Source organism: Littorina saxatilis, linkage group LG2 (assembly GCF_037325665.1).
Source record: "Littorina saxatilis isolate snail1 linkage group LG2, US_GU_Lsax_2.0, whole genome shotgun sequence".
Lineage (NCBI taxonomy): Eukaryota > Metazoa > Mollusca > Gastropoda > Littorinimorpha > Littorinidae > Littorina > Littorina saxatilis.
In genome coordinates, this window is record NC_090246.1 from 33,004,654 (window position 1) to 33,018,697 (window position 14,044).

Sequence of the window (14,044 nt, forward strand, 5' to 3'; positions counted from 1 at the left end):
CGGATTCCAGCATTACAAACAAACAAAATATTACTACCATCTCTAAACGCTTGCATAATTTGACGCCAGAATAGTAAGTCTACACCTTTCATCAAGACAGTATAGTAAGTCAAATAACTTTCAACAAGAATAGTGCGTGTATAACTTTCAACACGAACCATTTTCGGGCCATTTTTCAATGCTTATAATTGCAATTAAATTCAAAACTTGAATGATATGATCAAACGCATAGAAACACATTTTTTTGCAGTGACGATTATAAATCACAATATACATAAGATTATAACATGATCTATGTTATTGAGCCAAGTGTGTATATAGTATAGTAGACGCACGGAATATAAACTTCATAATGTAATGCCCCACTCATTCATCTATCATAGATCTAGATTCATACATCAGCTCATCACAAGGAAAAAACCTCTCTGAGCCATCTAACGCCACAGACTCATGTAACCATAATAATGCAGTGACGGTAATTCATCTATAAAACTCATACCTCGACTCTGCAATTTTTCATAAATTTCAGCGACGTAGTGAGATGAGAAATTGAGCAGAAAGTGTGGACGAAATTGTCAAACATCCCAACAAATCTACGTGCAGCTATCATCTCAAGAACAAGAACAAGTTATTAGTCATGGTTCGAGAATACAATCTGCATCTATTTCACACGAGAAAGGGGCTGTCACTTCCTGAAGGAAAACTTATAACTATTGCAAAATTTCTTATAGGGAAGGGAAAACCCTGTCTGGGAATTGGTGACTGAAAACATTTTAAAGTGTTCTGATAAACCTACCAGTAATACCGGTAACTCAACTGACAATTATTGTCACAAGAAGATGAGAATAACAATGACTCCTGGATTGTGCAGAAAAAGCAGAATCTTGACTGATCCTAATCTTATATTAGTTGATGTCTAAAGGGTTTTAAGAGGCATGTGGGGACGCAAAGAACTACTACTATAGTTAGTTTAGTTGATGCTATCACAATAGACAATCTCCCAATATATATATAGCCCCGTGTCAGGTTTGTCGTCACACTGAATGAATCTCAAAATGCATTGTGTGGCGTCACTTCCACTTAACTACTTCGAGAGAAAGTGTGTCAATACTACTGCTAACTCAACTTAAAAATATTGTCACAAAATCATGAGAATACCAATGTATCCCAAATAGGTTTTTTTGGTTTTTTTAAAAACAGGATCCTGAATGATGACTGCACGACAAGGGCGGGGATGTAGCTCAGTCGGTAGCGCGCTGGATTTGTATCCAGTTGGCCGCTGTCAGCGTGAGTTCGTCCCCACGTTCGGCGAGAGATTTATTTCTCAGAGTCAACTTTGTGTGCAGACTCTCCTCGGTGTCCGAACACCCCCGTGTGTACACGCAAGCACAAGACCAAGTGCGCACGAAAAAGATCCTGTAATCCATGTCAGAGTTCGGTGGGTTATAGAAACACGAAAATACCCAGCATGCTTCCTCCGAAAACGGCGTATGGCTGCCTAAATGGCGGGGTAAAAAACGGTCATACACGTAAAATTCCACTCGTGCAAAAAACCCACGAGTGTACGTGGGAGTTTCAGCCCACGAACGCAGAAGAAGAAGAAGAAGACTGCACGACAGCTAAGAGTATGATTATGAAAGAGAAAACTGGAAAAATGGGCAAACTGACATACCGCTTTAGTATAATACCGCTTACTATACTAAAACGTATTGTCATAACACCGTAATTAGAATCAATAGCAACCGGGCTCCCAGACAGTATGGCCGGGTGGTAACGCACTTGCGCTCGGAAGCGAGAGATTTGCGAGTTCGACCCTGGGTCAGGGCGTTAGCAATTTTCTCCCCCCTTTCCTAACCTAGGTGGTGTGTTCAAATGCTAGTCTTTCGGATGAGACGAAAAACCGAGGTCCCTTCGTGTACACTACATTGGGGTGTGCACGTTAAAGATCCCACGATTGACAAAGGGGTCTTTCCTGGCAAAATTGTATAGGCATAGATAAAAATGTCCACCAAAATACCCGTGTGACTTGGAATAATTGGCCGTGAAAAGTAGGATATGCGCCAAAATGGCTGCGATCTGCTGGCCGATGTGAATGCGTGATGTATTGTGTAAAAAAATTCCATCTCCCACGACATAAATAAATCCCTGCGCCTTGAATATGTGCGCGATATAAATTGCATTAAACATTTTTTTTTAAACAAAATCCCTGCGCTTAGAACTGTACCCACGATACACGCGATATAAGCCTCATATTGATTGATTGATTGACTGTATGACAATTTAAGCAGAATATTGACTGCCGATTGCTCAACAGCTAAAACTATGAAAGAGACGTATGGGAAAATGGCAATCTGTCAGAACATCTTCTTTGCTGTCACACACACAATCATGAGTTAACTGCTCATCATTGCTCTTTGGGAATTGATCGATGTCGTGAAACGACCTTCACCTGTTCTGCGTCTTGTCCATTTGTTATGCTGAAGTCTTCACTGTCAGAATGCAATTACTGTCAGGTCAAGAAATTGCTGTCCCAACGAGCAGAAGCTTACGGACCATCATTCAAGGGAGTGGGGGGGTAAGAAAAAGAACTAAAGAGAAAGAAAAAAACACTCTGGTACCGGGTAACGGTGAGACAGCAAGACAACCACACTGAACAGATAGATAGAATAATACATGTAGTTTGCACGCGTAGCGAACACGCCTTTGTACTCGTGTGTTTTGTGTCTATAAGCGCACGCGAGAGCGTGGACTTGCATGTGTGGCGAAGAAAAACTGAATAAAGTTATCCAGCTGGCAACATTTTCCAGACAGAGCAAAACACAAGAAGACACTTTCCAGCTGATTCGACGTTTTTCCAACCTACATTTCAACCACTTTCAACCGTCTCATCTCCATTCCCCTCCGCTTGACCTTTCTTTCTCAAGGTGTATATTTAAGCGGCAAGGTGTTCCAAACTCTTTGATCCTCCCTCTATACCTGCTGCAAGGTAAAACGCAGGTTCAGTGGGAGGGGATGCTGGGAGACAGCAGGAAGGAACTAGGGAGGAGGTTGGTTTTTTTCATGCGGCAGGTACAGGTGCCCAACACCGGTTATTTGAGGAGACAGTGGTTTTGTTCTGCTTGCCACAACAGATGCATGTATATATATTATAATCATGCTTTAGTTCCAGGGAGGTTACTAGGATTTATTTCTTGAAGGCAAATGTGCAGAAATAGCCATGAAAGTTTCATTAGTTTTCGGTAAGTTTCCCCAATCTTTTCCCCATTGGAAAATAGCTCGGCTGCTCCACCGAAATGAGAAAAAAAATTCACAGTACTGACTGAATAGCACCAATTAACCGAGAACTGAGAGCGCAGTGCTACAGACTTAGGTCAAAGCTGGTTTGTGAATTCAGTCAACGAGAAGAGAAGAAGAAAGACAAGCAATGATGTCCCGAAGCTCCATCGTACCCCTCCTTGACTAAAAGGAACAGGTCTACTTAGGATAAGAAGAAAGGACAGACGGCCATGAATTCGAGAGTCAACGAACTCCTTCAACAAGGCAGTCAAGTATTCCTTCTTCGGCAGTGTCTTAATTGAGCGTCTCTTGTCCTCTCATCTCCTGTGACAGACAGGGTCTCTGTCCTCCTCTTCGTATTCTTCTACACTCTGTGTACTTGTAATCCACTCATCCAACCTTCGCATGATGCTGGTAGACGCTATTCCATGAGACAAACTGATATGTAATACACGTACTTAGAGATGATTATGCCAGGGGCTCTAGAGAACAAGTTCCGTTTGGTATGGAAGGATGATCACAACATGACCTTATACTAGAGAAAAGATTCCGTGCGACCTGGAATACACGAACAGAAGATAATATAAGGAGCACATAGTTCGAATAATGTTCCGTGTCTGATTTCACAAGAGTGTCCGCAACTCTAGAGACGCCGTAGCTGCTACTTTTTTAAGCTCCGGGTGTCTTGGGCCTGCTTGAGTTTTATAGATGATGCGAACTGGACGGTAATATCTGACATTTTACCCTTTTGTGGGGGCTTTGGTGAAAATACAAACAAACAGAAAAAAAAAAAAAAATCGTCAGCCTCTAAGGTTTTGATTGCATTTGAGAAGGGAAAAAAATCATTTAAAAATAAAGCTACTACGTCGCGATAAAAACTTAGTTTAACAGACTGCCGTGACGAACTGACCGATTTGTGTTCGATACTAGTCTACTCTTGTTGTTTGGTCAATACCACTTTACAAAACACCTGGCGCGAAAACTGTTCAGAAGCTCTGGAATCAGGGACTGTGGATATGTGTACTCCACAGTCTCTGTCAGAGGTGCATGTACCTATGCCAGCAGGTAGAGCACTGCTGTGAAAGGGGAGATGATGGAGAGGAATCTTCCGACGAGAACCACCTGGCACGAGACACGACGCGCACGTGCGTGACTGATTAGCGCGCATTGTTTGCAAGTCGCGCTGTGTGCGCACCACAGTACTGTGCGACTAACTATAAGTATCTAGTCTGTATCCACACAAAAAGCCTTAGATTTTGTCTTGCCCTGATTCCAGAAATACAAGCGTACCCTTTTTGCTCTCCTTGAAGTCGTCTTGGATTTCGTCTGAGCTTTTCGGAAAGTAGAACTCGGTTGATCCATTTTTTTTTTTTTTTAGGGCTACGCCCCGGATTCGAAACAAAGAAATAAGCTGATTCATCAATTACTTTAATGACATTGCCAGGAAGAGAGGGCAGGAGGAGATGAAGAAGACGACGATAAAGAAGGAGAAGCAGACAAAACTCGTGAGAAAATCAGCAGTAGCTAGCTCGTTACCAAGATTCGACATACAGAACGAAGCGGATCCATCTTTTTCTCAAATGAGAAAAATAAGAATAAAAAAGATTTTGAGAAAACTAGTGGTAGCGAATTCTCTACATAGCGGAGCCGACTGAGCACATACCCACTTACTATTAGAACAGCCCTTTGGCTGTCTGGAATCCAATGGCAGTCTAAGAGAATTCTATCACCTTGAAGTATCCAAGAAATGTATCTTGTCTGATTCCCAGATCTTGTGCCAAGGCGCCTGGCGGGACGATGAAGGGTCGACCCACCTGTGCTCGTAATCCAAAGCACGGAATACAGATAAATGAACGCTGACTCAAGCACCATAGGAATCTGACAATGAGCCAGCAAACATTTTATCATAGTCATAGACATGTATAATGTATTGTCTTCCCTTTGCACTCTAATGAAGCTCAAATATTCGAAACGAGATGCAGTAGATGTCTTGGCTTTACAAGGCATATCTATTTTACTCCTATTCGACCCCTGCGCCTAAACCGCCGCTAGCGCCTTATTTGTTTTATAGCATCAGTTTAATATCGAAACACCTAATTATATCTAAAGGAGAAAATATAAAGAAGACCTAATACGAACAATTTATGAATTTTAAAAACACACACACAAGAAAGGTATAAAGAAAACTGAAAGTCTATCCCGCTTGTGGTAAGTAACAACAGAAAGAACACAGACAGACAGACACAGACAGACACACACAGACAGACACAGACAGAGACAGACAGACAGACAGACAGACAGACAGACAGACACACAGACACACACACACACACACACACACACACACACACACACACACAAACACACACATATTCGTCGCAATCGATCATTTCACAAACTGGTGGTAAGTAACAACAGAAAGAACACAGACAGACAGACAGACAGACAGACAGACAGACAGACAGACAGACAGACAGACAGACAGACAGACAGACAGACAGACAGACAGACAGACAGACACACACACACACACACACACACACACACACACACACACACACATTCGTCGCAATCGATCATTTCACAAAAATTTTAGGAAAGCAATTTGCCACAGCAAAGGCGACCTCATCAGGATCACTCCACAAGAAATAAGACAAAAATATCATCGATCATTTCTTGCATCAACGGCGAATTTAGCAAGCTGATAAGGGTGTTTAGATTGGGGGAGGGGTGGTAAGGGTGGGGTGTTAAGAGGAGGGTAGTGAGGAAGACTAACAGGCAGACAAACGTGTGCATTTCATTTTCATCAGATGTGTGTGCATTACATAAGATGTGTGTGCATGTCAGAGAGAGAGAGAGAGAGAGAGAGAGAGAGAGAGAGAGAGAGAGAGAGAGAGAGAGAGAGAGAGAGAGAGAGTCTGTGTCTATTTATACATCTATGTATGTGTGTCTGTGTGCGAACGTGTGTGTGTGTGAGTGTGTGTGAGTGTGTGTGTGTGTGTGTGTGTGTGTGTGTGTGTGTGTGTGTGTGTGTGTGTGTGTGTGTGTGTGTGTGTGTGTGTGTGTGTGTCCCTGTCTGTCTATCTGTTAATCTGGCAATAGACCCTATCGGTATTCTAAGCGCTTAAAAAGCTCTCGCAAACTTCAAACCATAGCAAAGCAATCGGTACGGCTTTCTTGTAGAGAGAGCTGCGAAGGCCGAAGATCGTAGTTCTCGCGACTCAGTTTTGAAGCATAATAGAGAGCATGTCTCGCGAGAGCTGCTCCGATGCCAAAAAGGTCTACGTCTGCCTGCCAGTGTCTGTGTGCGCATTTAATCATGACCCCCACACGTCTGAAGCAAGAACCCACACAGATGCAGACATCAATGATGCCTCACGCCGCAGGTACATTTTTACGCCTTTGGCACGGCCAGTAATCATGAAGGTGGAGCGTTTCAATTTGATTATGCATGGCAGAAAAAATGCGTGCATAGCATATATAAAGAAAAGGTTTAATTATCATTCTAACAAAAAGAGATTGACAGGAACTCTCTCGATCTCACCCTCATCCTAATCTCTCTCTTACATAATAATTAGAGGAAGAGAGAGAGAAGAGAGAGAGAATAGAGAGAGAGATTGGATTGGATTGGATTGGATTGTTTACTCATTTAGGCCATAGCCCCTTTATTAGGGGGGTGAACATTATAAGATCAGGGGCTCACATCCACGTCGGACATCGGACATACACGGATATTTTTTTCCAAATGTCCTATACATTTTTCATGCAAGAGGACATATGTCCTATTGTTTTTGTCACAAAGTGGTCATTGTCCGATTATGCTTTCATTTGATCCGGACATTGTCAGTACTTTCCAATTTACAGTTGTTTGATTTGCTACGATGTGTCTCTCCAAGCAGACAAAACCATGCTGTTAGTGTAGTCAAGTGGCGTATCCAGTCTTTTTGTGTAATTATCTCCTGCCCGACTCAGTTGCCTCCCCTGTCTATTATCTTCCCCTGACCCAAGTTGTGTCTCCCGCTAGGAGTATTGTGTGTTTACTATCGTAGGGAAGACTCTTGACCGGATTCCTTTCTAACCTCTTATCCCAGATTTAGGTGGTCGTTATGTAATGTGCCGCCAGACTGTCTGGGTATCGTTGGACGGCGTTTTGTCAAGTGGGTGTCATTTCTTTTGACAGGGTGGCTTGGAGGTTTTAGTCTCTTACCCCTCTCCCCCTTCTTTGTAACTGGTTGTAATCTAATGAGCCTTATCCGGTGTGCGTAATATTTCCGGTGCTTGACACCCGACCGACACGGCTTCATGCCTCGGTAACGATCCCTTTCATTGGGCAGGCAATCTTAAGTAGAACGCCCCCCGTTGTCTGACACCGGGTATCTTTCCTATTGGCTATTGGGAATCGGAGTTGACCAGCCTTTAAAAGACTGAGTATTTAGGCTAGAGGAGAGAACGCGATTTGTGATATACTGAGCTGTGTGCTGCTCGATTGTGTCGGTTGACGTGAACGGTCGAAGTGCTGACCAAATTTGTCGCGAAGTTGTAATCAGTCGACTTGTGGTGTTAGATTCCGATACCTGTGCTCTTGTGTTTACGTTTCTTCTAAGTGTGCTCATCGAGGAGAATCTTGCCTTCTTCTTTACACTGCTTTCTGGTTTACACCAGAAATTCTGGTCTTACATATATATATATTGTTTATGGTTTGCACCAGAAATTCTGGTCTTATATATATACATATTGTTTCTGGTTTACACCAGAAATTCTGGTCTTATATATACATATTGTTTCTGGTTTACACCAGTGTAAACCAGAAACAATATGTATATATAAGACCAGAATTTCTGGTGTAAACCAGAAACAATATGTATATATAAGACCAGAATTTCTGGTGTAAACCAGAAACAATATGTATATATATAAGACCAGAATTTCTGGTGCAAACCAGAAACAATATATATATGTAAGACCAGAATTTCTAGTGTAAACCAGAAAGCAGTGTAAAGAAGAAGGCAAGATTCTCCTCGATGAGCACACTTAGGAAGAAACGTAAACACAAGAGCACAGGTATCGGAATCTAACACCACATAAGTCGACTGATTCCAACTTCGCGACAAATTTGGTCAGCACTTCGACCGTTCACGTCAACCGACACAATCGAGCAGCACACAGCTCAGTATATCACAAATCGCGTTCTCTCCTCTAGCCTAAATACTCAGTCTTTTAAAGGCTGGTCAACTCCGATTCCCAATAGCCAATAGGAAAGATACCCGGTGTCAGACAACGGGGGGCGTTCTACTTAAGATTGCCTGCCCAATGAAAGGGATCGTTACCAAGGCATGAAGCCGGGTCGGTGTCAAGCACAGGAAATATTACGCACACCGGATAAGGCTCATTATATTACAACCAGTTACAAAGAAGGGGGAGAGGGGTAAGAGACTAAAACCTCCAAGCCACCCTGTCAAAAGAAATGACACCCACTTGACAAAACGCCGTCCAACGATACCCAGACAGTCTGGCGGCACATTACATAACGACCACCTAAATCTGGGATAAGAGGTTAGAAAGGAATCCGGTCAAGAGTCTTCCCTACGATAGTAAACACACAATACTCCTAGCGGGAGACACAACTTGGGTCAGGGGAAGATAATAGACAGGGGAGGCAACTGAGTCGGGCAGGAGATAATTACACAAAAAGACTGGATACGCCACTTGACTACATCAGTGTACGTTTTGTTGCGAGAAAAAAAAGGTCCTAGTCATTTTTGTTTTGTTCGGGACAAATGTCCTATCGCTTTTGCATTGTCTAGGACATTTGTCCTATGCCATCTCTCATTGATGTGAGCCCCTGTAAGATGTTTGATGGGTTGTTGACAGACCAGCTTTTTTGTCTGTCCGAGGGGGAGCATATCGTCTTTTGTTTCATATTTATTGACAAAAGTCGATATGCCCCCCCCCCCCCCCCCCGAGGACCGACAAAAAAGCTGGTCTGTCAACAACCCATCAAACATCTTATAATGTTCACCCCCCTAATAAAGGGGCTATGGCCTAAATGAGTAAACAATCCAATCCAATCCAATCCAATCTCTCTCTCTATTCTCTCTCTCTTCTCTCATCAAACATCGTTTTTGTCATCATTTTGGTAGTGAGAAAACAAGTGCACAATCAACCCAGGGAGCCATGCTTTGAAACACGGGTACCGTGCGGATAACCACACGGGTCCCGGTTTGATAACCACTGGCAATCAAAGATGGCGTGTGAATGCAACTTTCTGTGTTTTTGAGTTCATTAAATGAGTTGGGATGAATATGTCAGGTTTGAGGATGCACATTTCTGTAGGTTCATCTCGGTATTCCACCCCCTCGGCTTTCTGTTGTAAATATTAAGTTGCTATTTTCTTTGCTTTTATTATTGTTTCTTACTTGTGCTTCGTTTATCGATACAACGTCTTGTGCACGGGTCAAAATGTGTGTGTCAGGTGTCGTTTTACTTGAACTTGACGTTCGTGTTTCTCCGAACGTCTGTGTATCGAAACACAGATACACGCACTCCGTGAATTTGTAGGTTTCATTTGTTTGTGACGAATTTATTGAAGTAGTTTTGGTTTTTTGTTTACTTTTGCCAGTTTGCCAGTTGGTTTTTGGAACTTTGCAAAGCAGTGTCTTGTCGTCTGTTTAGGTCTGGGGAAACGCCAATGAAAAGAGCCGAAGAATAGTCGAGCGTTTCTATTGGGTTTGCTTTTGATTATCCATGTAATAGGGCTTCCTGCAACTATGGTAACCGGGGATTTATTCCCCGGGGAACATGAGATTTATTTCCCAGGTGCTTGTGAATGAAAACTCGTGAAAATGATGACAAATATATATACAATGACATAATGACATTTGCACACAAATCAAATGAAATAAATCATACACGAACTAAGACATTACATTTCAAATAAAATATATCGTAGGCTTACATGAACTAAGACATAACAACACTACGTAGCCGAAATGCTTTGTACACATAAACTGACAACTTTTGAACAATACCTTCATTCACAGATGCCATAAGCATAGAAAACTTGTGTAAACTTGGGTTTCTATAAAACTTAGCAGGAATAAACTGGCATCACGAGAGAGAGAGAGAGAGAGAGAGAGAGAGAGAGAGAGAGGGAGAGAGAGAGAGAGGGGGAGAGAGAAAGACAGAGAGAGAGAGAGAGAGAGAGAGAGAGAGAGAGAGAGAGAGAGAGAGAGAGACACGAGACAGAGACAGAGAGAGACAGACCGACAGACATATGGAGAGAGACACTGATACGACAGACAGACAAAGAGTGTATACCTCATTTTCTTGTGTCAGCATTTTTTGCTATAATTCCTGGTAAAATGAAGCGGGCATTTCGTTGGAAACACACTCACAAAAAGTTCAGCTGCCTTATACTCCACTGTGGCAGAACAAAACACTCCACTATCACATCAACACCATGCTGAATACAGCAGTTGTGTACCAATCCTGGCAATGTATTCACTTTGTCGCAATGACTTTAAAACTGACACTTTAGATCACTTCTCATTTTGAAAGAGAACCAAATAATCAGAAAAAAATACACACAAACACTTCACCAACACTTCCTAATTGGATGGTGCGTTTACCACACAGGGAAGCTACAATAACGTGTCAGTGACTACATTGTGACACTAACAACACGAACCAACACCGCACAGCACTGTGGATGACAAAAGAGACACTCTGTAAGTAAGTAATCCCAGTCTTGAGTTTCCTCTCCCTCACTCCCTCCGCCGCGCTCGGGTGAATTAGCACTCAGGTGTGTTCTTTCACCCTCCGTAACGCACCTGGGAAGATTAGTAAGGAATTCTCTTCACTCGTCAATACTAGAGAACTGAGACGAGAACTCGGAGACAAATGCACGACTCAACATCAGCGGCTGTTGCCAGGTTTCCACGATGCAACTGTCGCCAGTCGGACTGACACTTGCACTGTCTTTTTCATGGTCTAGCTTGCCAGCTGAAAATAATCTTACGCGGGAGCTGAAACTTCCACGGCGTTTCCTCACAAGACTCTGTCTGAAGTTTACAGTGACAGTGTTTTAATTATACTGACAATTAATACGGAAATGAAACTTCCACGTCCGTTTCCTTACAATACTTTTTGTGTATTGTTCACTAGTTCACTGAAGTCATCGACAGATTTGTAGCTCTACGTACCAAAGAAAAGGCTACGGAAAATCAAAATTTCAAAAGAGCGTTCTAATAATGGACTGGGTGGCCGAGTGGTAACGCACTTGCGCTCGGAAGCGAGAGGTTGCGAGTTCGACCCTGGGTCAGGGCGTTAGCAATTTTCTACCCCCCTTTCCTAACCTAGGTGGTGGGTTCAAGTGCTAGTCTTTCGGATGAGACGAAAAACCGAGGTCCCTTCGTGTACACTACATTGGGGTGTGCACGTTAAAGATCCCATGATTGACAAAAGGGTCTTTCCTGGCAAAATTGTACAGGCATAGATAAAAAATGTCCACCAAAATACCCGTGTGACTTGGAATAATAGGCCGTGAAAAGTAGGATATGCGCCGAAATGGCTGCGATCTGCTGGTCGATGTGAATGCGTGATGTATTGTGTAAAAAAAAAATCCACCTCACACGGCATAAATAGATCCCTGCGCCTTGAGTCCGAGTCTGGAGATACGCGCGCGATATAAGACTTCATATAATGATAATAATTCGGCATTACAGTACACTGAAGTGAAATCCGCGAAGACAGAGAACCCCAATTCTGCAAAAGGACGCAAAGTGGAAACAACTGTAATCTTCCAGCCGGTAGTAAGCATACAGGCTCCCAAGTAAACGACAACAGACAGAGGGAGGGATAGGTGTGTGTGACCAGCGTACAGTATGTAAAAAAACAAAAAAACCGTAGGTATAAGTGGCTTAGCCCCCGAGCACTACAGGATCATCCACTCGTCACAACTTGACGGGGCGTGAGGTTGCAAGCACAACAAAGGCTAAAGGGCCAACGCAGACCTCAAATACTGCAAACGTGACACAACTTTCATTTTCACTGACATTGTTCTAATAAACAGCACTTGCCAGCTGCGGAAACGAAACTTTGCACTGACACCACACTGTGTTGTGTAGTGGTAACTATCCTCCTGCGTACAGTGACTTCCCTACTATCCTCCAACAACGAACTTCCTCCTCATCGTTGGAAGGAGGGAAAGAACAAAACTACTCCATGGCATAGCAACTATACATGCTGGCTATTTGACCAATTTCACTGAAACGGCGCTTGCAAAAGCTCGACCTCTTTGCACAAATTCCAGATTTCACTTTGCCATGCAGGCTCTAGAAAAGTCTCTAAAAACTTGCTTCCATCTTTCACTCAACAACACATGGCAGCGCACTTCCTTCAAAAAGCACACGGGACCACGCTCACATTGAGCCGCTCATTCAGTCTCACGCATGCAGAACTGAGACTGAACATAGTCTTGATGCTGCAGACCCACAGAAAAGCAGCACACGAGCGAACAGCTAGCGGGATCGTTCTGTGTTGAAGGAGAAAAAGTCGCCGCCGCTTGCTGTTGGCGAGCTGTTGCTGCGCCGCTCATGGGGGTTGTTTGTGCGCTTGAGCGGTCGGTGGTGGTGGCGTATACTATAGCATCACCCTTCGTGCTGGTAGGTGGTCAGTCGCAGCTATAAATAGACAACCTTCTGTTGGCAGGTGTCCATCACTGCTTCCTTATTGACCTGCACGTTAATCTCTGCAGTGGCCGACGACGTTGCTAACGGAGTTCAGCAACAAACAAACAAAAACTCTACAAGAAAAGTTTCCCTACGAATGACATTGAAACAGACTGAGCAGGTGACTTAGAATTAGATTCAGAATTTTTCAATATTCTTTGTGGCCAAACTGGAAACCCCATTAGACGGTTAGCAGGAAGACAAACTGAATCCGACTGAAAGACTCTGCCATTACGTAATGTCTGATAGTAAGAAAACGTTGTGGTAACTTCTCGCCGTCACCGTCCGTCGTCCATCGTGTCTTGCCACTATCGATTTTGAGTCATAGTTTCTCATTGCACATAGCAATTAGTACGGTCAAACGTATAATGCCCCAAATGGCACTTAGATGGAAGTGCAGAAATGACATCAAAGCACCGCATAATACCAACACTATAACTTACATGAAAGTGCAATCATGGAAATCAGATCCAACGCATAACACCCAAAACGTTTTTCAAGATAGAAGGGGAATAATCACATCGAAGTTCACCGATCGGGTACCTTGAATTGGTGGAGCAGAGTAGACCTACATAATTATATGGTCCACTGACCCCATTATCTTCCGGAAGTGCCCCAAATTGACCGCTTCTAAAACTGACATTTATCTAAGAATCAGTGCAGCATTCAGCATTGGCGGTAGACACATGGGGTATAATAATAATACATTCATTTTAACAGATTTTCGAAAATTCGAAATTAGAGCGGACCTGTCGCCTGGTCATGTCGCCTGGTGCCATATGCACTAAAAAGGTTTTTACCCTACTATGTACTATTGTCGAGATTATAGGGAGAGGCGAGGATGAAGGGAAACATTGGGTTGCTTTCGGAATGCAAAAACATACTACAACACTACTTGCAACGTAAAAAAACAATAACAACACTGATGAGAGTACACTCCGAACAAAAGGACACTCCTGACGTTCCCTTGTCCCCTGGCCTATGACCTCAACCAGTCTTACTGCATAGTGTGAAAACCTTTTGGCTGGTCCAAAATGCGT

The 14,044-nt window shown here is 43.1% G+C and overlaps 1 protein-coding gene across 5 annotated transcripts in view; it reads right to left on the reverse strand.

Moving 5' to 3' along the window:
* Positions 1-14,044, reverse strand: part of LOC138958794 (cytohesin-1-like) — an 81,374-nt gene that overhangs the window by 47,654 nt on the left and 19,676 nt on the right. Inside the window, exon 1 of one of the 5 annotated variants that reach the window (XM_070330087.1) lies at positions 10,594-11,461. The exons of the other annotated variants lie outside the window; for them this stretch is intronic. Coding sequence (XP_070186188.1) covers positions 10,594-10,598 — 5 coding nt within the window. The 5' untranslated portion in view covers positions 10,599-11,461. Of the gene's footprint in view, positions 1-10,593; positions 11,462-14,044 lie in introns of those variants that run through there. 5 annotated transcript variants of the gene reach the window in all.